Here is a 26802-nt window from a genome sequence, read left to right on the forward strand (position 1 = left end):
AAACGCTCTCAATGCTTACGTTACGGTAGCTACCGGTTAGTTAATCACGTGACAGCTAATGATCACGTGCTCCAATCAACTGCTTAGAACGGTAACCGGTTGATCATAGAACGCTGCGGTTAGTAACTGGTCGACCGCTGAGGTTCGTCGAACGGAATGCTTGCGTTCGCCGAGCTCAACTGGTAGCTACCGGTTAATTGATCACGTGACATCTAATGATCACGTGCTTCATATTAATATGGTAACCGGTTGATGATAGAACGCAGCGGTTAGCAACCGGTTACTCAGTGGTCGACCGGTTAGGATCGCCGAACAAAACCAATTACAGTACATTGGCGAAATGAGAAATAAAAACGAGCGCGTTCTATTAAACAGCATGGTGACCTGGATACATTAAAGCAACCCCGAGTAAAATATAAACAGAGCCGCCCCTTTAAATTGTGAGGTAGAAAATTTCACGATTTACTGTTTTTTGTATTGTGAAATATTTCCTTTTCGTAGGGTTTCTTCTGAATCTTAATTTACGTCTGTATTGTTGTTATGTTTGGAACCCTTTCCCTCAACTACCAGTCATCACTTCTGAAGTGCTCCAAATTCAGAGTTAATTACAATACAATATGAATAGCAGCCCCTTCTGCAAGTTTTCCGGATTTTTTGCATGCCATGAATGTAAGGGAAAAAAACGGAAACGAACAAGTTCAAAGGGTGCAAGAATAAGAATGCACTAGCCAAGGACACTCACTTTGGCTCCCCTCCCCCCTCTAACTTAACTATCACAGGTGCTATGAATTCAAAGTCAATTATACAATATTTGCTGTAAACTTCTTTGATAGGGAACATTTTAATAAAATTAAGATTTTGGTGTAATCTGCAAATTGATATCAATTATCAGTTCATTCAAGCAAAATTAACAAGTTCAAAAAAAAAAAAAAAAAAAAAAAAATTTAGAGCTCTGAATATATTATTATCATTAGCTTACAAATGAACTCGCACCTATTAGACTATAATGATTTAGTACAGTTAAGGAGTGACACAAGCTCGGAGCATAAAACAATCGAAATGGAAAAGCTTACAGTTCCTGGGGCCAATGACTACTGATTGCGAGTAATTGGTGGTAGCCAAACGTGTCGTTTTAATTTTTTCTAGGAAATGGGGGGGGGGGGGAGTGTGCAAAGGCTGACACTGGTCGCTCAAATTCTCACGAGCCCCACAGAGCATAGGAGCAGTGACAACATCTTCCCACCCATCCTTTCCCATTTTTATTTTTTTTTTATAAAACTAAAAACTGAGACAGATGAATTAAATTAAAAAAAATAAATTAATTAAATTAAATGAAAAGGATTATATTCTTTCCTGAGATAAAATGTATTTCTTAGATCATTAAATGGTAGTATTTTTTACAAATTTTCTCACGACATTTTTATTGTTAAAAAACTGTATGAAATAACCAAAATCTTCAACATATTGTTCAGAGAAAACCAATAAATTAAAACATCAACAACATAAGAGAAGCGCACTCAGATTGTATTTCAGTTACTATTCTCAAGTATATAAAAAAAATCAACAGTCAAAGAAACTCATTTTGAAACAGCATGTATTATCTACCATGTTAAAATCTGTTCTGCGTCTCTTTCAATGTAAGTTTATTGCGAACGTTTACAGCAAGCAGAATTTTCCAAACATAACAACAATACAGACGTAAATTAAGATTCAGAAGAAACCCTACGAAAACGGAAATATTTCACAACAGAAAAAACAGTAAATCGTGAAATTAAAACGAACTAAAACTTTAAACAGCAATATTTCGCATTGCAATTTCTACCTCACAATTTAAAGGGGCGGCTCTGTTTACATTTTACTCGGGGTTGCTTTAATGTATCCAGGTTACCATGCTGTTTAATAGAACGCGCTCGTTTTTATTTCTCATTTCGCCAATGTACTGTAATTGGTTTTGTTCGGCGATCCTAACCGGTCGACCACTGAGTAACCGGTTACTAACCGCTGCGTTCTATCATCAACCGGTTACCATATTAATATGAAGCACGTGATCATTAGATGTCACGTGATCAATTAACCGGTAGCTACCAGTTGAGCTTGGCGAACGCAAGCATTCCATGCGTTCGACGAACCTCACCGGTCGACCGGTTACTAACCCCAGCGTTCTATGATCAACCGGTTACCATTCTAAGCAGTTGATTGGAGCACGTAATCATTAGCTGTCACGTGGTTAATTAACCGGTAGCTACCGTAACGTAAGCATTGAGAGCGTTTCAAAATTCGCCGCCGGGAACATTGGGCGCCGAGCATTTTAGGCCCCGGGAATACTGGGCACAATATGCTCGGCGCCCAAATTTCCCGGCGCCCAAAGTTCCCAGCGCCCAAAATGCTCGGCGCCCAAAGTTCCCGACGCCCTAAATGCTCGGCGCCCAAAGTTCCCGGCGCCCAATAGTCGGCGCCCAATCTGCGGCGCCCAATCTCCCTAGACCGAACTGTATTTATGTCGAGGACTGCATACTAAGTGCCTTGCCTCCATTATTTTTTTATACCGATAGATAGCAGCACCATCACCGGATCGAACAGTTAATGAGAATTTAGAACTAGTCCAGGAGCTAATAGCTACCTGGTGCTAGCACCCCCAGAGGTATCGTTTCACTTGGAGGACATTGAGACCACGAGCATATTTAACGTCGCCCAGTCCCCTTTAATGACGACGGTGGGTCTTCGACCATCGAGGTTCGAACTCAGGACCTTCCGGCCCCGAATCCGACACTCTACCGATCGGGCTAACACGGTCCTCAAATGCTTCTAAAAGAAAACCAAAACTAACATTTGAGCAACGTAAATGCACTACGATGAGAAAATGCTCATTATATTTAGGTGCATCTGTGCTCTCATCTGTTCTTGAGCTTGGAAAGCTCATTTATATTATGAAAAAAGACCCCTTAAGTTATCAACGGGAAAATAAGGTTTAAAATTACTGTATCAAAATTCCTGTAGGCGTATCCTTTTATTAAACCATACTTCGGTTGCGTTCGACGAGCACGATCGAGAGCGACCGGTTAGTTAATCACATGATAACTAATGATCACGTGCTCTAATCAACCAATCAACAGCTTAAAATGGTAACCGGTTGAGGGCATGTAATACCCTGTTCGCACTGCAACATTTGTTCCGGGTTTCCTGCGGTTTGTATTCGGTTACTAACCGGTCGACCGGTGCGGTAGGTCGAACGCAACCTTCGCAAAGCTGGATCTGGAATTTCCAGGTAATATTGAGAGCGACATCTAGTGACGGTTATCTGCAACTGCCCACTGTTGAAAGCGAACCCATTTAACTTAACCGAAAAAGCTGAAGTTTATTTTCTCGAAATACTCGATTTTGTTGTTTATGTTTCAATCCTCATGCGATCTATTAATTTAAATTTAAAATTTATTTAATTCACAAACTGTGATTACCTGAAATTATCTATGGAGGAACAAAGAGGTAAGGGAAATTGAACTAAATACTTGCTATTCCCGAGATACAGATGTATCGATCGACTCTCTCGGCATGCGAGTTATGCCAACTCTGTATTAATGGCGTCACCGACAGTGCGTGTCAATTTATTGTTAAATCATTTCATATTTATTAAAAATTAATAAAAAATAATGTTCACATTTTAAAGTTACACTATATGTTGTCATTTCAAGCTATTGATTGGTCGTACCCATTCAAATACTTCCCTTAATTTGAAGGTCAATATGCCTGTCTGCTACTATTGATATGCAAATATAATTTTATGTTTTCTATTTATGTGGTCATAAAAATGCTCTGGTGTATGTATTTCAGACTTCGGAGCTTAGTGTAAAAAAATCTTGATAAGTATAAGTGACGTTTGTGTAACGTGAGATGTTTAATGGCGATTATTGTCATAGATCTTCGCTGCTACTCCCTATATTTTGAACAAATTTTGATGTTATTTCTTAAAAAAAGTTAAAAATGTTATCGAAAATTGCGATTGAATGTCATATCAATTTTCTACGGAAAACTTTAGATTATTTGTATGTGTTCTCTAATATTAAGATTATAGTTATTGAATCTACATTTCTGATTTTTTTTCCAGAACTGTCATTATGGAAGTATAAATAATCGTAAAGTAGTGCTTCTTCAGTGCCATTTGTAAAAGTGTTTTGCAGTTGGATTATTAATATTCTCTTGGATTATTTTAACATCTTGAGATCTTTCCCTGCAAGGGCTTGGTGGTAAACTATGAAAATGGTTTTATCTCAACGACAAAGGGATGAGTTGTAAGTACATTTTTGTTTTTTTGATATGTTTTATTGAGTCAATAAATATGTATTGACCAAAATTTCATTTGAATTCATGTTGATCACAAAATGAGCAAGACAAATTAGTTTACACACTTGGTTTCTTTTGGATGAAATCCTCTAGATAATTGTAGGGTGCAGTCTTTCTTAGGAAGCATAGTATTGAAGTCATTGTTTAAAATAAAAACTTGAGTCTAAACACTTGGTATAAGTGGTATCCCAGTCGTTTCGCAGACACGAAATTTCGTTCTTCTTTGTTTTTCCCTTTCAACATTATCTTTTGAGTTATTAAGAAAGAGAAGAAAATTTTAGTAAATCAGCAGAACAGGGGGTAAACCTTGTTAGTTTTTAGGTGTCAAAATGAACAACTTGGATGCTGCTTTTAATGAATCAATTATATAAATTATACATGTACCTGAGTTTAAAAATATATTTATTAAACAGAAATGCTGCATAGTGCCGTTACCATGCTTAAAAATACCTGTATAATGTACAAAATAGAATGCATTATTAAAAACCAAATTTAGTGTAAGGTCCATTGCGGATCTGTATTACCATCAGTCAGAAAAGTAAAGCTTCAATGTGATCCAAGACTTAAAGTGTCAAATGTGGCTTCTAGGGTTGAAAATTTAAATGTCAAATCAAAAATTTTTGTTCAAAAATGCAAATAATGATCACTTATTTAACTGAATGGGGTTTGTTGTTTCGTCAAAAACAGGGACAGGTAAACCAAAGACCATAATAAAAAGGAATAATAAAGGGGGGGGGGTTAAGGTTAACTGCCTTGAAACTATTAGCAACATTGAAATCTTAGTTTAAAAAAAAATCCATGTTCCATAAGTCTAGAATAGTAAATTGGTTAACTTGAAGATTTTCCCCAATTTTATCTCTGCTGAATTATAATATGTGTTATCATAAGAAAAGTAAAAGAAATTGAATCAAAGATTATAATTTTACATGTTTTTGTAGATAATGTAGGATTTCAGTTTTTTTTTCAGCCTAAGTTAAAATGGGATACAACTAGGGGAAAAGTAATAAAAACAATCGAAGAAGAAAAAAGTTTACAACGAGAATTATTTCTGGAACTGATGTGATATACCCCACCCTTGGCGACTTTTTCCTGTTGGCGCCAAGAAAGCGTCGCCAAGAAAACAATGTATGACGACATATGTCATACATCGTTCTTAGCGATGCTTTTTTAGCGCCAACAGGAAAAAATCAGATAAGAAAACATGATCAAAGCACTTCAGAACACAATATATATAAAAACAACATAAAAGCACAACAAAAAACATCACGAATATATGCTTCAAAAATGTACAGGGCTGCGGTTTTTTGTAAACATATTAAAATACAATGAAATAAATTATTGTATTAATTACAAGTCGAAATTAATGCATTAATTTTTTTTTCATCATTTCTCCGGGATACGAGCCCTCGGTCTCATAGTACTTTCGTAATGAGACCTCGGCTCGCCGGCCCTGCCTCGGTCTCATTACGAAAGTACTATGAGACCTCTGGCTCGCCAGGACCTCGCTCCGTTATCCCTCCGACTGTTAATATACATTACAGTCGGAGTATGGTCACAGTTATGTATACTACAAGAACCCCTCAAGGATTTGTAAAAACAAAGAATTTTAGAAGTGAGAGGTTTTTTTTTAATTCTAAAATAAAGAACTTACCTTTTTATATGGTATAAATATTCACACTCAGTCTAAAACAATACATCATATGACAATGGCACGTTACAGATACACACCACGTTGGAGTTAACTTTTAATTAACCTTCAAGTTTGAAGAAACTGGCATTTTCTAATGTTTTTACTTCAAAACACAACTACTGAATTTAAACTAACACAAAATGAGCATTCCTGTAAGGTATATTGCACGAAACAACACCACGTCGTAAAATCCCCCTAAGAGCGGAACATATGTGCACCTACCTCCACGGACACACGTGCGAAAAGAATTAGTTCACATCTGTACTTCCCAGGTGTATTCTGCAGGGTTACTAGGGCTACCGGAAAAAGTTTTATCGCCAACGTTGGCGATTTTCGAAATGAGCTAAAAATTCTATCCTCGACAAGGGGGGGGGGGGGTATATCACATCTGTACCTTATTTCTTGATATATTATACAAATACCACATAGTACCATATCTATTGTAATTTCTCATGTTTGAGACATATTTTGTCTTGCAAACATTTTTTATATGAGTGAAGGCATTAGCAGTGATGTTCCCATCAATTTTGCTGAGGGTATACTCCCAGTAATTCATTATGCACAATATGTATGAGATCATATTATGTCTAAAGAGTGTTTGCGAGTATACGACATATGAGGGTTGCGTTCGACGACCTCAACCAGTCGACCAGTGACTAACCGCAGCGCTTTGTGAGAGCTACCGGTTAACTGGTTGCTACCGATGTCATTCTATGAGCCTCATCCATTGATCTACTGGTCGACTGCAATCTAAGCTGGTTGATTGAACCACATAACGTATTTGACCAATTATGAGTATCTTTCACCTGCGTGCTATTGGTCTGCTCAAGTAACCAGTGATCAACCGAAAACGTTCAATGAAGCATTTGTTGGTGAACAACCGGTTAGTAACCGCTGACGTCATTAGTTGTCATGTGATCAACCGACCGGTCGCTACCTGTCGAGGTTGTCAAACCTAAGCATGGAGGGTCCCTATGGGAATAATACCTCTGGGCAATAGCAGTGCTAAAAGATTTGAAAAATTTTTATGTATGAAAGTAAAACAGTAACGTTGTAAACAGGGCTTCATTTGCGTAGGACCTCATTACAGCTGAGCTATACTTATTTTCACTTTCTTACAAGTTTTAACAGTTTATACAAAATTCAGGCTATTATGCATAAAAATAGACTGGATGAAGGGCTCCCGCACTTCTTTTGGTAGAAATTAAGCCTTGGTTGTAAACCTAGCTGCCATTTAGTGTACTCACACAGTACTACTATAGTTCTGGTGGTGACACAGTATGTGGCACACTAAAATACTATACTCAAATGCACTACAAAAGTAGAAAGAACTTACTTAATTTATGTAATCACAAAACGGATGTCAACTTGAGAACTGAATGGCATTTCTATGCAGTATCACATCACCCAGCCCTATTGTGAATAATTGAACTCATGTTCTGGGCTCTTCTCATAATAGACTTCACTGACACACTCAAACAGCTCTTATCTCTTTTCAAAAATCATGGAATATTTCTCATAAGTTATTCAAATCAAAACCCTTTGCAAAATGCAACCTTTAAAACAAAAATCATAGAGTAGAGTTATAACTAGAATGGTAAGTCAAGGATGCTCCTACCCCCTAACTCCCCCCCCCCCCAAAGCAAGGGAGCACTTCTCCTAAACACCATGAACTTTGTGTTCCCTCGAGGTGTCTTGTTTTCGAAGCTGTCACTGTAAGTAGTCAGGAGTGCCCACCTAGGGGCGGGGAAGTTGAGGGGTATTTTTCCTTTTTTGGAGGAGGGATGTGCCCTTGCTCTTCCGGGGGGGGGGGGGGGGGGGGGTCACCCTTGAAGTAGCCTAAACTTAAAATAATGTGGAAGAGTAGCTGCTGTAAATGGAACTTAGGAATTGCACTGATGCAACTTTGCAGAAGGAAATTATCTCCTTGGCTTCTCTTTAAACTTTTTGGTTGATTCTTTTCTGAAATAACGTTTTAGTACTGTCATCTGGTAGTTTTACCTGGAAAGTTTTCCGGGAGTTTTGAAAATTGGTAATTTTATAGATTTTGATGTGCTCTTTTCGAATTTCCACTTTGCCACTTCGTATCTTTGCCGCTCGCGCCACCATATTGAAAAAATGGCGTCTAAAAGCGGTATTTGGATGATATGTCCGTTCTGACTTATTTTACGATAAAAACATATGTTACAAAATTAAACTAGAGAAAATTTCCTACAATTTATGTCACAACAATTTTTTTCGTAAAATAAATAGCTTTGGCGTACGAGCGCCGCAAATTATTATTTAACACGCGTTATCGCAGAATAAGTCGTTCTACACTACTTTGAGGTTTAGTTATCATAACACATCGAGGAAACCCAGAGTTTAATTAATAAGTATATAGTACAAACACAAATTCAATCGATTTACAAGTTAATTTACTAACTGCGTAAAAACTCACAATCCACAAATTAAAATTCTTTTTATGGTAGAAATGAGCGAGAGGAAAAAGACAATACGGAAACCAAATTCCATTTCAGTTATTTCTTCCTATCTGCACTAAAACACCGAAATAGACTTTTCCAACCAGGTGCCTGGTTTCCCCTCTCTCTCCCTTTCCGAAATTTCTAACGGTAGAACTCAATAAAATATTTTAGTCTGCGTCATCAGTATACTTGTTACGAAAAAATTATTGAAAACATGGCATCTAAAAGCGGTATTTTGACGATATCTCCTTTCTGACTTATTTTACGACAAAAAAGTCATATACAAAATTATTTATGCATTATATATATTAATTTACATACAAAATTAAACAAGAAAAATTTCCTACAATTTATATCATAAAGTTTTTTTTTTTTTAATGTGATCAAACAAGCCACAGAAGATGCAGACACTTTAATAATCAATACTGCGATAAGTGTTTCTTCAGCATTCGATTCTGTAATTGTTGTAGGCGAAGATGTAGACCTTCTTATTCTTTTGGCAGCTCTATCTAAGCGATCAAACATATATATGCTCAAACCAGGAAAAGAAAAAATTTCACAACAAATATATACAACTGACAGTATCATAGATAAGACAGTTGCAGATCATATTTTATTCTTGCATGCCTTTAGTGGCTGTGATACAACATGTGCACTTTTCAATCAAGGAAAAACGAAATTTATTAACGTACTACGAAAAAATCCAAATTTATGTGAGTCTATTAAAGCGTTTAAAAATCCAAATGCTGATCCAGAGATCATTGCTAAAGCTGGAGAAGACTTCCTTCTTGACTTATACGCGGTTTCAGTGAAGTGAAAAGTAAAAAAAGCAAGAAAAACATGACTTTAAATGCCTACAGATATGAGTGCTTTGTAAAATCCGCATATAAAAGTAAATTTAATGTTTCGTCGCTACCTCCAACAGAAGCAGCAGCAGGACAACATTATTTTCGATCTTATCACCAGATTCAGCAGTGGTGTAGGAATGAAAAAAACCCAGAGCAGTGGGGGTGGAATAGAAATAAGAATGGGTTAATTCCTGTTATGACGCTTGACCCTCCAGCTCCGCAGACCTTACTTAGACTTATTTCTTGCAAATGCAAAAAAGGATGTCAAAAAGCTTGTGGATGCAGAAAAGCCGGGTTAAAATGCTCCGTTATGTGTACTAATGGTACAGGTGGTAATTGTGAGAATTCGCAAAGTTTATCACATGATAGTGATGAAGAGGAAGAAACGGAGACGGTTTTCGAGCAAACGAATGATGGAATAGAAAACGAAGAAGCTCATGATGAATTTGATGATCCCATCGCAGATGATGTCGAAGAAATTGTATGATGTCTCAATCGATACTGAAGGCAGTGAACCAGTAACTCTTGGTCGATCAAAAATATCTACGCGAAAATGCTGTTTTCGGCGCTCGTACGCATAAATTATTTATTTTGTAAAAAAAAAAATTTATGATATAAATTGTAAGAAATTTTTCTTGTTTAATTTTGTATGTGATTTTTTTGTCGTAAAACGAGTCGGGAAGGAGATATCATCAAAATACCGCTTTTAGACACGTTTCGTATAATTTTTTCGTAACAAGTATATTGATGCCGCAGATTAAAATATTTTATTGAGTTCTACAGGTAGAAATTTCGGAAAGGGAGAGGGGGGAATCCACTTGGCGCCTGGTTGGAAGAGTCGATTTCAGTGTTTTAGTGCAGATAGGAAGAAATAACTGAAATGGAATTTGGTTTCCGTATTGCCTTTTTCCTCTCGCTCATTTCTACCACAAAAAGAATTTTAATTTGTGGATTGTGAGTTTTTATGCAGTTAGTAAATTAACTTGTAAATCGATTGAATTTGTGTTTGTACTACATGCTTATTAATTAAACTCTGCGTTTCCTCGATGTGTTATGATAACTAAACCTCAAAGTAGTGTGGAACGACTTATTCTGCGATAACGCGTGTTAAATAATACTTTGTGACGCTCGTATGCCGAAGCTATTTATTTTACAAAAAAATTGTCGTGACATAAATTGTAGGAAATTTTCTCTATTTTAATTTTGTAAAATATGTTTTTACCGTAAAATAAGTCAGAACAGAGATATCATCAAAATACCGCTTTTAGACGCCATTTTTTCAATATGGCGGCACGAGCGGCAAAGATACGAGGTGGCAAAGTGGAAATTCAAAAAGAGCACATCAAAATCTATAAAATTACCAATTTTCAAAACTCCCGGAAAACTTTCCAGGTAACCCCTTTTTTTTCGACCAAATGACTGGACTATTTGAAAGCTTTTAAATAATTGTTCAACCTTCTGACCAACCATAGGCGGATTTAGGCCAAAAATTTTAGGGGTGCAACAGTAACAGGGATCTAGGGGGGGGGGGGCAACAAGGCAGTAGCGAAATCTGAAAATAATTTTAGGGCGGGGCGCACTTTTAAGTCTAAAAAACGTGATGTAAACCGTCTTTAGTAAAATTAGGGGATTGGCAACTCTTAACATTTCAAATTGCAGAAAAAGTCTTGAACGAAAGTCGATGTTGTTAGAAGCAAAGGGAGAATCCAGCTTCTGGTTTAGAAGAGGATTCACGACCCAGAAAAAAAAAATGGAATAGTAGTTTTGAAAACGCTGTTTTAAAGTTCTTGGAGATATTTTAGGGGGAAGAAAGATATGTGGTGCTCCAGGGCTATTTTTAGAAATTTGTCTTATAAATGTGATTATAATCCATATTAATAGTTTGGGTTAGGAATGAGAATTCATGGACTGTCCCCAATCGATTTTTTGAGAAACAGATAGAAATATGTACCCCCCCCCCCCCCCCCCCCCCGCAACTACATCTTTAATTTTTCATAATTGAAGTTTCAAAAATGCTGTGGTGGACAATTTTTGATGCTTTTTCTAGATGATGTTTTGATGGATTGTTCTAGAGCTCTCCACTGGAAAAGTTTTGAAATTGAAGTCCTAAAAATGAAGTTCTTATGCAATACTCCATGGTATTAAAAAGAGGATTTCAAAGGCTGCTGTCCCAAAAGATTCCTCCATTTAAATATTACGAAATAGTAGTTTTCAAAACCAAAATATTAACAATCTTTGATGATATTAGAAAAAGGGGGTCGGAGGCCCTTGTTCCAATATTTTCCAAAATTAAAGTCTTAAACACAAGAGTGTAAGACCATATTTGGTAATGTTAGGGAACGTTAGGGACACTGCAGTTTTTAAAAAAAAGGGAGGTATGAAAGAAAAGAGGATTGAGCGAGAAGGGGGGGGGGGGCACACAATTTGCCGCCAATAATCTGAAGCTGTTGAAAAATTTAAATGTTAATATTTTAAGGTTTTTTCCCAACATTTATTTTTTTCTTTTTAAAATAACTGCGTTTTCCCAAAATGAGACAGGGATCGCGCTAAGGATTTCGAATTGTTCGCCAGTAAATTAGCCAATTTTTTAAAGTGTTAGCCAAATTTCAAAAGTCTTAGCCAAAGACTAACTTTTACTCATTTTAATGTATTTTTGTCTGCAGAAATATTTAATCTGAAAGTGAAATATAACTTAATTTTTGACAATTTTTTGAGGATAAGAGCAGAGTTATATCCAGGAATTTTTGTCCGTTTTTAGGAATATGGTGAGGAAAAAAAAGCAAATTAAGTAGTTTTTCCACAAACCATATGTAATTTTTCAAAGGAAAAAAATGGCTAAAAACAACTTCAAGTGATATTTATCATTCTTTAATAAATTTGAGAGTAGAAATAGAAGCTTTTAACGAAGTAAAGACTGCATTCCTATCTTATTCCGATGTTTCACACACAATGAAACAAACGTGCCATTCAACAAGGCATCCGCCAACATTTTCTACTCGGTAGCCACGCTGCACACTCGATATCCAATCAGCGAGAGGCGCAAGTACAGTGGCGCAAAGAGGCGAGAGGCAAACGTCATCCTTCCTCCGATCCGATGGACGGTAACGCTCTGATCCGATGCTAACGCGTGTGTGCGCACCTCAATCTGCTCAGAGTGGTCCGTGGATAAAACAACTTTCAGTGATTGCTAGTCTGGGAGTTTTGTGAAAGGTTCGTTTTCGGGGGTCGGAATTTTGTGGAGGGTCCGTTTTAGGGGTCCAAATTTTGTGAACACACCTAATTTTTTTTATTTAGATTGACATCTGAAGGGAGATTTTTTTTTCTTCTGTGTATATTTTAGAGAATTTTCTGTTTACCAATAAATTCGCCACATTCGAATTTTGTTTGAAAATTTTATCGCATTTGGCGCATTGGCGAATGCTTAACTGAATGCACCACTGCAGCAAGAAGTCTGGGAGTCCTCCTTCAAAGTTTTTTGAAAATTCACCCTAAAAATGTTGGTTTTTAGTTGATTTCGGAGTAGATTTTATTGTTAAAGTTTGTTGCAATAGTCATGGTTTTTCTTTTGGACTTGGTTAGCAATAGTTGTTTCAGAATAGAAGAATTTGTATTGATATACCTAACCTATAAATATCCAATTACAGAGCATACAATTATTCTACTCTATAACACAGCACTGAACAAAAAATTGTTTGAGAAGTTTCTTTATTTGCATGAAATTATTTGTTAATAGCGACATGTGGTAATACACTGGATTTGTTTCAAGTAAATTTACTAGCATAGCAACTATGACATTTTTTCCCCCAACTGCATTTCTGTGTGAAAGATACTAAATTATTTTTTTTCAAAACCCAATCAAAAATTTTGGGGATGCGTCGCACCCCCTGGCACCCCCGTAAATTCGCCCATGTGACCAACTCTGAAGGGGTTAAGTCTAAAAATTACTTGTTTTATGTCTTCAATATCAGTTTGTGAGATGTACTGTGCAAGGTTGCTTATTTGTCCACATTTTCTAAAAAGTGCAGTGTGCAGGAAGAAATGGAATCAAGTGACAAAAGAAAAATCCACTGATTTTCCATGCGTTATTACTATGCCAGAAGTGAAATGTGGTATTAAAAATTCAATGTTTTTCAAGGAATCTATTAAGCTTAGTCTCATTCTCATTAGACAAGTTAGCAAAGTAATTAATTAAAAATGCAATTAGCATTCTATCTGAAATTTGATAGTGAAACATTCTTGCACTAAGTAATTTTTTTATGCCATTCAAAAGAGCGAATCTTTGTATTATAATATATAATAGTGTTTCAGATCTTTTAAGTTATTTAAAACTGGATTTATAACTTTTCAGTATAGAATTAGACACCATGTCAAATACCAAATTCTGTTACTTCAAGCTCCATTAGCTGTCATTATCTTTCTCAGACTATTAAAACTACTTGATTTCACGTGAAATACACCGCCAGCTCAGTCATTTCCACCCGAGGACTGCATTTTTGTGCTTATTAGCACTCATCAGCCCAGCATAGGAAAGTGACTGAGCTGGAGATGGAAAACCTCTTAAGGGAGCCAAGAGTGCCAAACAAACTGGTAGCTAATACAGAATTAGCACAGACCAGACGAGTGACCGAAGCAATGGTTCAGTTCAACTCGAATTTTGAAGGCAAAGCAGGTATATTCAGTAAGTCAGTGCTAATTCTGTATTAGCTACCAGTTTGTTTGGCACTCTTGGCTCCCTTAAGAGGTTTTCCATCTCCAGCTCAGTCACTTTCCTATGCCAGGCTGATGAGTGCTAATAAGCACGAAACTGCATTCCTCGGCTGGAAATGACCGAGCTGGCGGTGTATTTCACGTATTTCTGCCTTAGCTCTGGCTATAGGGCGGTGACTTACTGAATACTTGATTTCGGTTTCATTTTTTGCCATTCTACCAGGGATGTTTGTGATCCGAAAATTTTGGGCTGACAACGCATTCTAAAACTGAAAAAAAAAGCAACTTTTAAGTGGTTTTTTCAATGACTTTTGTATGCATATTTGAAGAATTTGGGAAGATTTAGTGAGAGTCGGGGGGGGGGGGGGGGGTTGTCGAGTTATCAGAATTTTACTTTGAGTCCACTAGCACCCCTGCATTCTACTTAAGCAAATAAACTTCTGATAACTTTTTAGTACCTTCTATTAGAAACATGTTCGACATGTAGGGACACATGCAGACAGTTTTTGCATATTTTTCAATATACACTTAAAAAAGTATTGTTAAATTTCCTTATATTTCAGCCTGTACATTTAGTGGATTAGGCATTAGATTTTATGGTTAGGAAGAAAAATTGAGAAAATAAAGTAAAAAAGTTTAGATTTTTGTATAAAACAAAAAAAAAAGAAAGAAAAACATTGACGGTTTGCCTTTTTAAATCTTCAGGTGGATCATTTGTCATTGTCAAGGAATCTCCTAAAATTTACAGGGTGAGATCTTTTGGTTGTGTGTCATTGATGTTGGTATCCTCATTGATTTAGTTCTCCTTTGTCACTTCTGAAAGTTCTTCTCCCAGTAGGCTCTGAATTGTTGAGCTTAATAATACTTCTGGAAAGAGCTCTGAAGCCAATCGCAAAAAATGTCTCCAGTTGTCCAAGCTCGTATATTAGCTCTCCATAAGCAGTTTATTATGGGTTATCTGCAATTTCAGGAATTAGGACTTAAAAAGAGGTGCAAGTTTTATCCGGTTTGCAATGCGGCATCCGCGTAAAATCAAAATTAATTAATCCGTGTACAATAAAATAATGGTGTCAAATCTTACATCGTGTAAAATAAATCTGCATAAAACGAGACTGTAAGTCATAATAATGGTGTACTGTAATTCATAATAATGGTGGTGAGCATAAAAAGTAAAGCCTGATCAATACATGAAAAGATAGACGTTGAAACTAAAATGCAACGTGCAAAGAAAAATTCTGCAGATTGCAAGAAATATGGATTATCTCCAGCTATGGTATCAATGCCAATGCAAGGGAAAAACATAGAAGTTTTTCTGCTCTTATAAAAATAATCTGGTGACCTCTAAAAAGGTTTTAAAATACAGTGAAACTTTGATAAGTTGAAAAATTCGGCTCCTGTGAAATCATAACTACGGAATAAAATAATATATTTGCACTAAAACTCATTAAATTTATGATATGAGCAAAAACTTATGAAATAATGTATCAAGAACATTTATATATAGTGGCTCCCAAAAGTGTTCGTACACCTACTACTTTCAACGAAATAGGCCCCCATCTATTGATTAAAATTAATATTTCGTAATAGGTATTTAATTATCAGATCTATGATCTATTTTTAACAAAACTATATGAAAAAATTTAATAACATATTAAAACTGAATTTTTTAAAAATCAAAAACCAAAAAGGCTGGAGATTTTATCTCACAAAAGTCTTGGTACACTTTGAACCGAATAATCTAACTTTTTGTTAAGTTATTATTCAGTGAAATATCATGCAGTATCAACAACATCTTTTGAACATCTGGGAATAGATTTCATCCTTTTTTTTTGCGTAATTTCTGACTAAGTGTTCAACTACACTTCTAGTGTTACAGTTTCTAGCTCTATTTTTGTTTCAAAGCCGTATTTTCATAATCTAGCCTCTAAATATCCCTAAATATGTAACATTAAGTTTAAATCTGGCAAATGAGGAGATATTTCTAAGCAGGGGTCGAAGTAGTCCTATATATCCTATATTTCCTACATTTTCAAAAAAAGCATTAAAATTGTCCTATATTTCCTATATTTTTCAAAAATGTCTTATATTTCCTATATTTCCGTTTTATACCATATATATCTTTTAAAAAGAACGGTAAATAAACTTTCTGACATCGGATTTTTCGCTGAAAGTACGTGCCCGAACGAATTTCAAATTAAAAAACTCAACTGACTAAATTCTGCAACAGGCATCTTCTCTCATTAGGTACAGCAATGTGACGTCACTCTATAGTGGGTGGAGATCCGAGAATTAATGCTGAAGTTGGTTTTAGAATTTTGCATTGGGGGGGGGGGGGGGGGGTTAGGGCAACAGCCGTTTGTTTTGTTTTCCATCATGGTTTTCGTTGGTATATTTTTGCGTTCAGTGCATTTTCTGATCGGAATGTTCTAATTTTATTTTTGCAATCTTTTCTTTTTGTGGAATTTTGGGATCGTGGAATAATTAGTTCCTTTTGATGTTAAAACGTGGTTTGTTGTAATAAGTGGAATTATAATGGCGAAATCACATCGCTTAACAACATTTCGTGTGGGGTTGTTGAACCAGGAAGACATTAATTCTACAAATTTTGGTGCATGGTGCACTAAAGCAAAAGATGATTTTATCACTTTTTGTCATTTTTGCAACTGTTCAGTGCCCATAAGCAATAGTGGATTTTCGCAATTGAGGCAGCATGCTAAAACATTCAAGCATAAAGAAAACTCTGAAAAACATCAGAAGGATCCTTCTCAAGCTCTATTTGTTCTTAATACAAGTGGTAAAGGGTTCAGTTTAGATATAAAATCTAAGAGCAGTGGAATTAGTACTTGGATCATGAGTGAGGAAAATAAATAAAATTTATCTTTCTTCAAATTTTGTTTAGTTATTTAGTCTATAAAGTACACTTTTTTCAAAAATTATTCTTTCAACTACAGGAAAGTCATTATAGATGTAAAATATTTTGTTTGAGGTTTTTTTTCAACAAAATCATTGATAAGAATAACTGAATAATATATGATATGTATTATTTCTTTTTTCATAGCAAAATTATTCATATAATGTGTCCTATATTTGTCCTATATTTTTTGTGGAAAATGTCCTATATGTGACAAGTCGGTCACTTCTACCCTTGTCTAAGCTTAAGAACAATTTTTGACGCACAAGATGCAAATGCTGAAAACCGTGTGCAATTGTTTTTTAAAATATTTAAATGAACAGCATGATTCATTATTTCATCAAAAAATACCAAACTATGAAGTCCTGATGCTGATATGCACCCTCAGACAAGGACATCTTCACTGTCTTGATTAACTGATCCAACTAAGTTCTTAAGATTAAATTCCTCATTTTTTCTTCTATTTACAATTATACTACTATTTAACCAAAAATGTTGAATTTACTTTCGTGTGTAAGTAAGACGTTATTCCAAAACGTTTTGAGCTTATTTATCATTGATTTTGCGACGGAAAGCGTAAGCTTACTGTTTTTCGCACGAAAAAGAAAATTTCTGCGGGAAGAGGTCCCCTTTTAATCCAGCTAATCAGAGAACTTGTCGAGTAATTTTAGGTGAAAATTAAACGTAAAATGTTTCATTCAATTTTGCAGAAACATATTTTTCATAATTTTTTTCACTGTAAATCTCCTATCACGTATTGTTAACTTTGCCAGTTGACCTTCTTTTACCTTGTTTTCTGTCTGATTCTTTTGTTTAAAGCATTTTATCAAGCACTTCACTATAGAAGGGTATAAATTAACTAATTTAGAGACATTTCAAGCCAGTTTACCGCTACTGTGAGGGAAAAAAAATAAATTTCGAATGGTGTTTGTTGTTTTTTAGGAATAACAGTCATTTTAAAACAATAAGCATAGTATTAAAGAAATAAACAAAAATTTTGATGATGAATAAATAAACAAAAAAATAAAGCCAAATGACTCTGCAATGTCAACACAATGCAAAAATAATAAAAAAACGACATGTGATAATTTTTAGCATGAATTTATGCGAAAATATTTCAGTGTACAATGACTTTTGTGGCGTATTTTTTCTGTCTCTTTTTTTTTTGAAAAATTCCAAAAATAAAATCAGGCAATGTTTTCAAAAAAACTTCTGAGTTTTATTTAGAATGGCATAGGAATAATGTGAAAAAAAATTAGACTTCATATTCGAATTCAGTTACGCGTTTTTTTTGGTTTTACTACAAAACTTTAAGGTGTACAAACACTTTTGGAAGCCACTGTATATATTTGACATAATTGATGTGTAATAAATTTACATAAATTCAAGAATTTTAATCTAGATTGGAAAATAAATTACATTTTTAGAATGAAGTGTAACAACTTTTACATACCAAAGAAAAGTATTTTTTAAAAAAAGTCTGTAATCAAACATGATTCTGAGCAAATATATCTTTCATGAAATAGTTCTGGAAAATTTTTTATGCCTCAAAAGGGGTAGTCTGGAACATTCGGACAGAATTCTATGAAAACTGAAAACGCGTAATACATAAGGTGACCAGATTTTTCTCTTCCTCAAAACGGGACACGAACTTTCAGTATAAACGGGTTCCATTTACTTTTTCTTTAATAATGCTGAAACAGGAATAAAAATTTAAAATTAAGAAATTATGTGTTCTTTTTTTTTTTTTTTTACTGAGGTACAAATTTGCTGAATTATATTTAGCCTTAAGTCAAATAAAAGTGGACTTTCAGGAAGGATGATTGCTTTAATGCTACAAATGCTTTAAGAGTTGCTTTGAGTGTTTTACTATTAAGAGAAAACCCCCTCTAAATAGTGTATTAGTGCCAGACAAATATAAAAGAGCATTCAATAATTTTGATGATGATTGGAGAAAGTTCTTGTCACTCAAATTATTGTATGTGCCAGTGACTGGGTCTCTTATTTTTTAAAAATTTCCTTGCCGCAGGATTATTTTCTCCTCTTGACTCTCTTTTAGAAAACGGGGCATTTCGGCATCCCGAAGCTGTGTTTGGGGACAACAGGATAGCTTTCCTAAAACGAGACATATGATCACCTTAGAAATACATCTGCTGTGTTTCTTGTATCTTAAATAGAAAATAATTTTAGCACTGGCTCAAGTTCTTCCCTCTCTTCATCACCAGAATTGTTTTCCGTATTTCCTTTATACAAGATAAAATATCTTCATAAGTAGGGTTTTGTTCCATCATCAGCTTCAACAAAATCCATAAACCCTGTGTTGGAAGAAAAGTTGGAAGAAGTTTTGTAAAAAACGCCACTCGTTTTGTAAATGTATGTCAGACATTTATTAGATTCACTTTGTCCAGATGCCTTTTGACGCAATGGGGCTGGTTTCTACTTTTTCGTGCAAACTAACTAATTCCCAAATTTTCGGCATTTCCTATTAACCAAGGTAAACTGTATGTTGTTGGGTTGAAATTTCTGGTTGAAGGAGGCACTTGTGTGTGATACAGGTTGGATTCGGGAAAATGCTGACTGCTCATGTGCTTGGCAGTTTTAAGGAGTGTCAATAACATTGTGAAGCAGAATGAAACTCCTCCTCAAATAAAGCATTCCTCAAGCAAAAGCAAGGCCTGATTACTGAATAGGCCGACTCGTCCGTTTGCAAAGGCTCCCACTCTTTAGGGGACTCTGAATGGCAAAAAATGTTTTAGTAAAGGGCAAAATTTTTCGTTCAATGGTTAAAATTTTAACATAGGGGGTCTCACGTTATTATTTGACCTTGGGCCCCCTGATATCTTAATCGGACCCTGAGCAAAAGCATTTGTACGCTCTCCATGAAATGAAAGGGGGGGGGGGGGGCTCAACTGAACCAAACACTGCGACCAGAGGTCTATTGTACTAGTCCCCAAAACACTGCGATCAGAGGTCTATTGTACTAGTCCCCAAAACACTGCGATCAGAGGTCTATTGTACTAGTCCCCAAACAGAAATCTTAAAACAGACCAGTAGCTGAAGCAGAATTATGCAAACACCTAATAGGAATATCATGAATCTTGCATGGTTCGAGCGAATGGTGACCAAGGTGTTCAAACCTATAGACAGAAAACACTTTACAGGGTGTGAGTAATAGTTTCTTCCTTAAAGAGGTAACCTCTGCAAATTGAATTATTGCTGACACCCATTATAGCAAGGTGCCGCTTTAAGGTGTAAAGTTCAATAAGAAGACCAAAAGCCTTCCTAATACTATTTTTCTTCAGAAGCCTATTGCACTTCTGGCACGTGATCCTCAGAGAGAATCAGGTCTGTCCTCCTTAGAAAGACTAGCTGAATATGTTCATTGTCATCACGAGATAACCTCTCCGATGGGAAGGTTTCTCCCACAACAGCGATCTTAAACGTACACACTGCTTGAGCATAGGACTGTGGTTGACCAGTCCTTACTCTTAAAGATGCAGCAGTTTATGCAGGGGAAGCTGTTGAAACCTCCAATCGATGACGTTTGGTTTCTCCTACCTTCTCAGGAATGGCTGGCCCAGCGGCTTTCGCCTTCTGTAACAGTCTCCCCTCTCCTGCCTGCTCCTATTGCATTTTTGTGCATAATTGAGTACTTCCTGTCCCCCTACTACAGTGTTGGTAGGTTGCAGGAATGCCCCCTCACAAGACGGTGGGTTGCAGACCTGCACCCTCACCTCCTCCATCAGCAAGGTTGCTGGTTCTCTTCTTCAAGCCAGTATCCAGCTTCGAAGAAGCTGGGAACTGGGCAGTGGTAAAAAGTCAACATCTGCGCAACCACCCTGTATGAGTGTAAGGCAAATTACAATGAGGTTTTGCCCGGTTCCTCGAGGGGACTGTTTACACATCATACAATCCAAATGTCATCCATCCATCAGCACGGTGCCTCTCACCTTAGATTGGGTATCCATTTTAGTCGCCTCTTACAACATACATGGACTACATTGGGACTATTCTGCTCCGGTCACCACACAGAAGTACGTTCTCTAAGAAAAGACACAAACACGCACAAATTATTGAAGGGGAGGGGTAGCCCCATCCCTTCCCTCAAGCAGCTTAGCCGATGGAGTCAGGACTTACTGCCTATGGAGTCTTACTGCCTTGACACATTTCATCGACAGTAATGAGTGACATTTGGTTTCGAGGTAAACTATTCGATCGACAACCCAAACACAGATATTTTCTATTGGTGAGAAATGATATCTGGAGAACTTTCTGCTCAGAGCAGCAGGGGAACATTTTCTGTATTAAAGGCCAACATACAATACCAAAAGCATGCAGCTGTGCATTATCCTGATGAAACATTGAGTTCTGTAATTCTAGATGTATCAAAAGTTACGAAGGAAAAAAACTATTTATTCTATGTTTTAACAAAATAAAAAGTATGAATTTTTATTTAAGTTAAGACTAATTAAGTTAAAATTTGGTTAAAATTTTAAGCATAAAAGAATCGATGAAGAACTTCAGGCTAGTTTATCAGCCTTCTTTGGTTTTGTATTCATGTAGGGGCGTTGTGATGGAAGGTTACTTTTACCTCCCAAAAATTTTATACATAGTAAATTTTTGACGAAAATTTGGAGGCCACGCCCCCCCCCCCCCACAATTATTTTTTCCGGTTTTAATACCATCTCATTTCATTTGATGTAGGTCGTTATTCAGTCATACTGGTGATGATAATTGTTCGGTAACAGGTTCGGTAACAGTTCTTACTTTACAGAATTTCCATTCGGTAAAGTAAGAACTTGTCCTCCCACAAAATTGTTTAAGTTTGGGGTAAATACAGAAGCGAGAAAAAGAAGCTATTAAAGAAACCTTGAAAACTGCTTGAAATAATATGTTTCCTTTTCTTCAAGTGCTTGAAAAACGTTAAAATGTATCTTTAGCCCTTGAATTTTGTAATTTATTCAAAAAAAAAAAAAAAAAAGAGACATTAATTAAGAAACTGGTTGAAGATTTTTTTTTCTCGCCGTTTTTTCGTAGAATTTTTTCTGATTTTATTCGTGTATTCACAAATCTTGTTTCTTTTTAGAAAAATACAGTTATTTTGTGAAACCTTTTTTTTTCTTTTTTGAAAAATCAAATTCAAGTTTAGTGTATTGAGGAATTTACTAATTAGACTTCCACTTCACTGAATTTTCACAATTAATAACTTGTTTTATAAAAATATCGTACGTTTTGGAAACTTGCCAACATCGAGCTTGTGCTTCTCCGAAAATTTACATGTAGTGTTTGAGATTGCATATTTTTTTCATCTTGATAAGTATATTTGTCAATTATTTTAAAAGTTTATTCCCCGTATTTTCACAAACACGGCCACTTTTCGGTCCACATTAGGCCGAGTTTTCGGGACCCTATGTACGCGGGACCGTATACAACGACGTAGCCAAGGGGTGGGTCCATGGGGTCCGGACCCCCCCTTCCCGAAAGACCCCTCTCCTTTTTTCTCAGTTGTTCCATCTCGCATTAACAAAATTTTTCCGAAAGGTAATGAGTTTATAAAACGCAGCGTTCTCTCTCCTTAAATATTCCCAGTAATCGACAATTTTCTCAGCGCTTGAGTCAATTCAGAACACGAGAACCTCGTGCAACAACCGCAGGTTCCCAATTTTCGTCTGCTTTTTGCTGTGTCACCTACTCCGTCCGAAACGGGGAAATGTCCCTTTCGACTTTCGAACCAGCTGGGTCCTGTGACCTTGAAATTCAGCCCCTCTCCTTGGTCCATCAAATTGCCATTGGCAAAGTAAAAACAAGCATTTATTGCCACTTCCGCCGTATCCCACAGTCTCATATTGGCGTGGTTTTCTTTATTTCTTTCTCTTTTCTTTTTGGATTTTCGTGGATTTCGTAGACGCATGTTGTACGAAAGACAGCCAGAGTAAGGTGCGTACCTGGTGAATCAGTAATTGAATTCCGATTCTTTTCTGTTTTAACACGCAGTTTTTATCTACGTCATACTTATATATCTTAAACAAAATTGTATGCAAAAGAAAATTAAGTTTACCCAAACTAGGTAAGTCGCAGTGCTCCCTTTTAAAGTTTTCTTGATAATACGAGCAATTTTACGTGTTAATGTGTTTTTCCATTTAAAAACTAATTTTAGATTCTATGTCAGCAGCGAAAAAAGAAATTCTACACATTTACTGAGTTTGAGGATGAGAAAAATAATTATTGATTTTTTTTTTTCATTTTAACTCTATATTTTTGGCGTGGTTCATTTCAGATTCATTTTATATTTTGATAAAAATTTTATTTGAACTTTTAGATTACTTTTAACATTTCTCTCCTGTCTGAGTAAAAAATTACGTAGATTTTTTACTGATATTTTCCCACCAATATTTAAGCATGATCATGAAACATATTAAATGCCCCCCCCCCCCCAAAAAAAAAAAAAAAACAATTCGTGTTTGAAGGTAAAATGAATGAATATATAAAACTTGAAGTTGATGTAACAAACTTTTTACGGTATCAAAGTTTTATAGAAAAATTAAATTGAAAATTACTTGAATATTTTACTGTGATTAGTTTATGAAATTACAAGTTCGGTCGTATTAACGCATGTAATAAGTAATTTATTAGAAATTATTACTTTTAAATATTACTGAATTGTGATTCTATGATCCCAAAAGAAAAACAGTTAGTTTTTAATTGACGAAAAAAAATCTTATTCGATGTTGTTCCATAAAACATATTTGTATTTGCATCATTGGAATACATTTTCTGATTGTTATTCATTGGCTTTGTACTAAGGAGTTATTTAATTAGCATTAAACGAAACAAAAAACAGGCATATGCATTTAACTATAAATTACTAGGTGAAAATTAACACTATTTACTGCGTTACAAGCAAAGAAATAAAAAAGGTGAATACGAGGTAAATGTTTTTGAGCTTTTCTTTTATATATTGCCTTTTTTTAAACACTTATTTTTTTCAAGCTAAAGATATTTAGTATTTCTTGCAATAGAGTGTTTTGCTGACATCGTATTGAAGAAAAAAAAATCATTACCTGCCTCGTAAAATATGATATGTATTGTTGTTAAAATTAACAACATGTTGTTAAAATAAAATTACACAGATGCTTAATTTAATTCATTAGGTATACATTCCATTAATCGGCATTTAAAAGATCCCTTAGGTCGTTTGACTGAATATTCTTGACAAAATTAAATTCCTTTTGCAGTTTCGCATCGAAGAGAGCTCAGGTGTCTCCATCTGGTGGAAACTGGGCATCAAATTTTCCTGTGACATTCACATCCGCGCCTTAATGGTGGCATATGAATGACTGGATGCCATATCGTTGGTTCGCACTTGTTCCGCAAAAGGCTAAAGCCTCTAACACAGCCCCGTTAGAAAGAAAAAAATAATGATAAAAAACGGCAATACGCCTTTTCCGATATTTAAAATTTGTTCGAACAGCTTTCACCCTTTGAGGAATAGCGACTTCACTTGAGAACACCATTTATTTCTTGCTTCTCTTTTTTTTTTCAGCTAACTGAAATCACTGTGTCAGTTGGCTGAAGAAAGAAAAAATATATATATATAAAAAATGGTTGCAACAAAGGAAGCCTCCGTCCCTCAAAGAGTTAATAGTTTGTTCAAGCTTTTAATTGATGATTAGGAATGATAATTAGAAAACGGATAAGATTGGAAATATTCATTCTATTTCGTGTTATCAAAAAAATATTATAAATGTAAATAAATAAAAACTAATTCAAGCTTTTTAAATGAAACTTTGTTAATATTTTCGTTGAGAGAGTTGTGGGATTTTGCCTGAAATGTTGTTCAAATCGGCAGGGTTACGTATTACGTTATGTAACATTCGTATACATTCGACTCCATAGATATAGATATATTTATCCTCATATAAATAATGACGATGATCGAGTAACCCGCGTGTTTCAACAACGAATTCGCACCACGGCATGATATGTAATTCGATAATATGTTTTGGTAATGCTTAACATGCAAGGAAAGACTTTGTGACGAGGCTGAACTCGATCCGGTAACTTGAACAGTTTTACTGGTAAGACTGTGTCATATCAGAGGAATGAAGAAACGAAAACAATGAACGTTATCTACTGGAGTTTAGGGTTAATCCACTGGTGTTAGAGTTAAAATTTCAACTATCAAAATATCACCAAACAGGCAATTGCTTCATTCAAATGAAGAAGAGTTGAAGCAATTTTCACCCGTCATGTCTTGACAGGTGACTTTCTAGTTTTCAAATAAAATGGCATAAGTACAAATGTACATATTTTGCTGAAATATATTACAAAGCTTTAATATTTTATTAAATTATCGCATGCATTTTCCAAGTAATTTCTAGAACAGTTTTCGTTTTCCGTTTTTCTTTTATTGTGCCCTTTTTATTAATAGAAAATATATCACTTATTATATTTTCAGGAGGACATAGGTTCACCCATATTTGGAAACTTTGTATGTGATAACTTTCAGTTTAATGTTAATTTACAAACTGACAATAATTAATTTACCACTTAACATTTAACTTTTTGTTAACTAATTTTAACTAAAGACTCTATTAATTTCAATTATTTAATTAATTTTAGTTAATTATCATATTATAATGATCAGTTTTAATTGGATTTATCTTAGTCTTGTGTAATTATCAGCTACTAATTCTGCTTTAGCATGCCTCCTCTTTTGAAGTTCGTGCAACCTTGGACCCCCCCCCTTAACAAAGTTCTAGCTACGTGCCTGCCGTATATACAAAAAAAGTTGGGAAAAATGATGATGTTTCAAAAAAGCGGGGAGGGTGTATCATCAAAACAATAATCGAGCTCATCTACTGGGCACTGCGCCCTATCAAAGAGACCTGGATTTATCAATTACTTTTTTTTCGCTTTTGTGTGTTTGTGTTGTATGATCTTTTGGTGATACCGCCATTACTTTCCTGAACTTATTTGCGTTTAGTGTGTTTGATGGAAGTTATATATTTGCACTACTACATCGTTAAAAGGAAATTACTTGTGTCTTTTTCATAGCCATCGCCAACACAATAACTCACAAAAATTTATTTCCTTGTATTCATTAATGTTTATGCGAGTAACAAGTTTCCTGATTAAGAAAGTTATGTTGCTTCACTGTTGCCAGTATTTTGAGTCGTTTCACTGCCGCGGTGTTACTAACCTTTCTAACGCCTTTGTTAGATTAAATGGATTCTGTTTATAATAGTTTTTATAGGCGTGTTGAACTTGTGAAATGGCGCTCTGTTCAGCTTGACTGATTTTCTTACTCATTTAGACGTACCTTAATAAATTGTGGAGACTTAACTGTGGCAATCTTTAATCAACAATGGCTCGTTGTTACATCCCATTTTTGCGTGTTTCGGAAATCCAGAATGACGTTTTTCCGGGGCTACCCCCCCCCCCCCCGGAGCTCGAGGTTTTTTTTCAAACAACGAATTTCAGAAATTCGGGTTCCTCCCCCTTTAATTGACGAATTCTGACATAAACCCATTCAGTATAGACACACTATCAATGGTTATTCTTCTCTCTTAGCAATTCAAAAGCGTTCTTTTCAAAGAAAAGGTAGCAAAAAATTTTTTACTCCCTTTTTATTATGCACCTCTCAATGTATGAGTAAAAATTGAACGAATCAACCAGAAATGGAGATTCGGTGGTGGTGGTGGGGGGGGGGGTAACAGATATTCTGGTTCTGGTCCAAAGTTCATTGTGTTAAGTTAATTGTAACCATTTAAATATTACGTTTTTCCTAACTAATTTACATTTCACAGCATACAAATTGCATGTGATGCAATCCTGTATCTC

General features: G+C 35.5%; 1 protein-coding gene across 2 annotated transcripts in view; it reads left to right on the forward strand.

Annotated features, from left to right (window-relative positions):
- Positions 1–3310: 3310 nt before the first annotated feature.
- LOC129221308 (lissencephaly-1 homolog) overlaps positions 3311–26802 on the forward strand; it is an 84827-nt gene continuing 61335 nt past the window's right edge. The window contains exons 1-2 of one of the 2 annotated variants that reach the window (XM_054855769.1): positions 3311–3483; positions 4103–4286. In XM_054855769.1, the coding sequence (XP_054711744.1) occupies positions 4249–4286 (38 nt within the window). In that variant the 5' untranslated portion in view covers positions 3311–3483; positions 4103–4248. Of the gene's footprint in view, positions 3484–3545; positions 3591–4102; positions 4287–26802 lie in introns of those variants that run through there. The other variant, XM_054855768.1, reaches the window with a different exon arrangement.

This window comes from Uloborus diversus, chromosome 4 (genome assembly GCF_026930045.1).
Source record: "Uloborus diversus isolate 005 chromosome 4, Udiv.v.3.1, whole genome shotgun sequence".
In the NCBI taxonomy this organism is placed as follows: Eukaryota; Metazoa; Arthropoda; class Arachnida; order Araneae; family Uloboridae; genus Uloborus; species Uloborus diversus.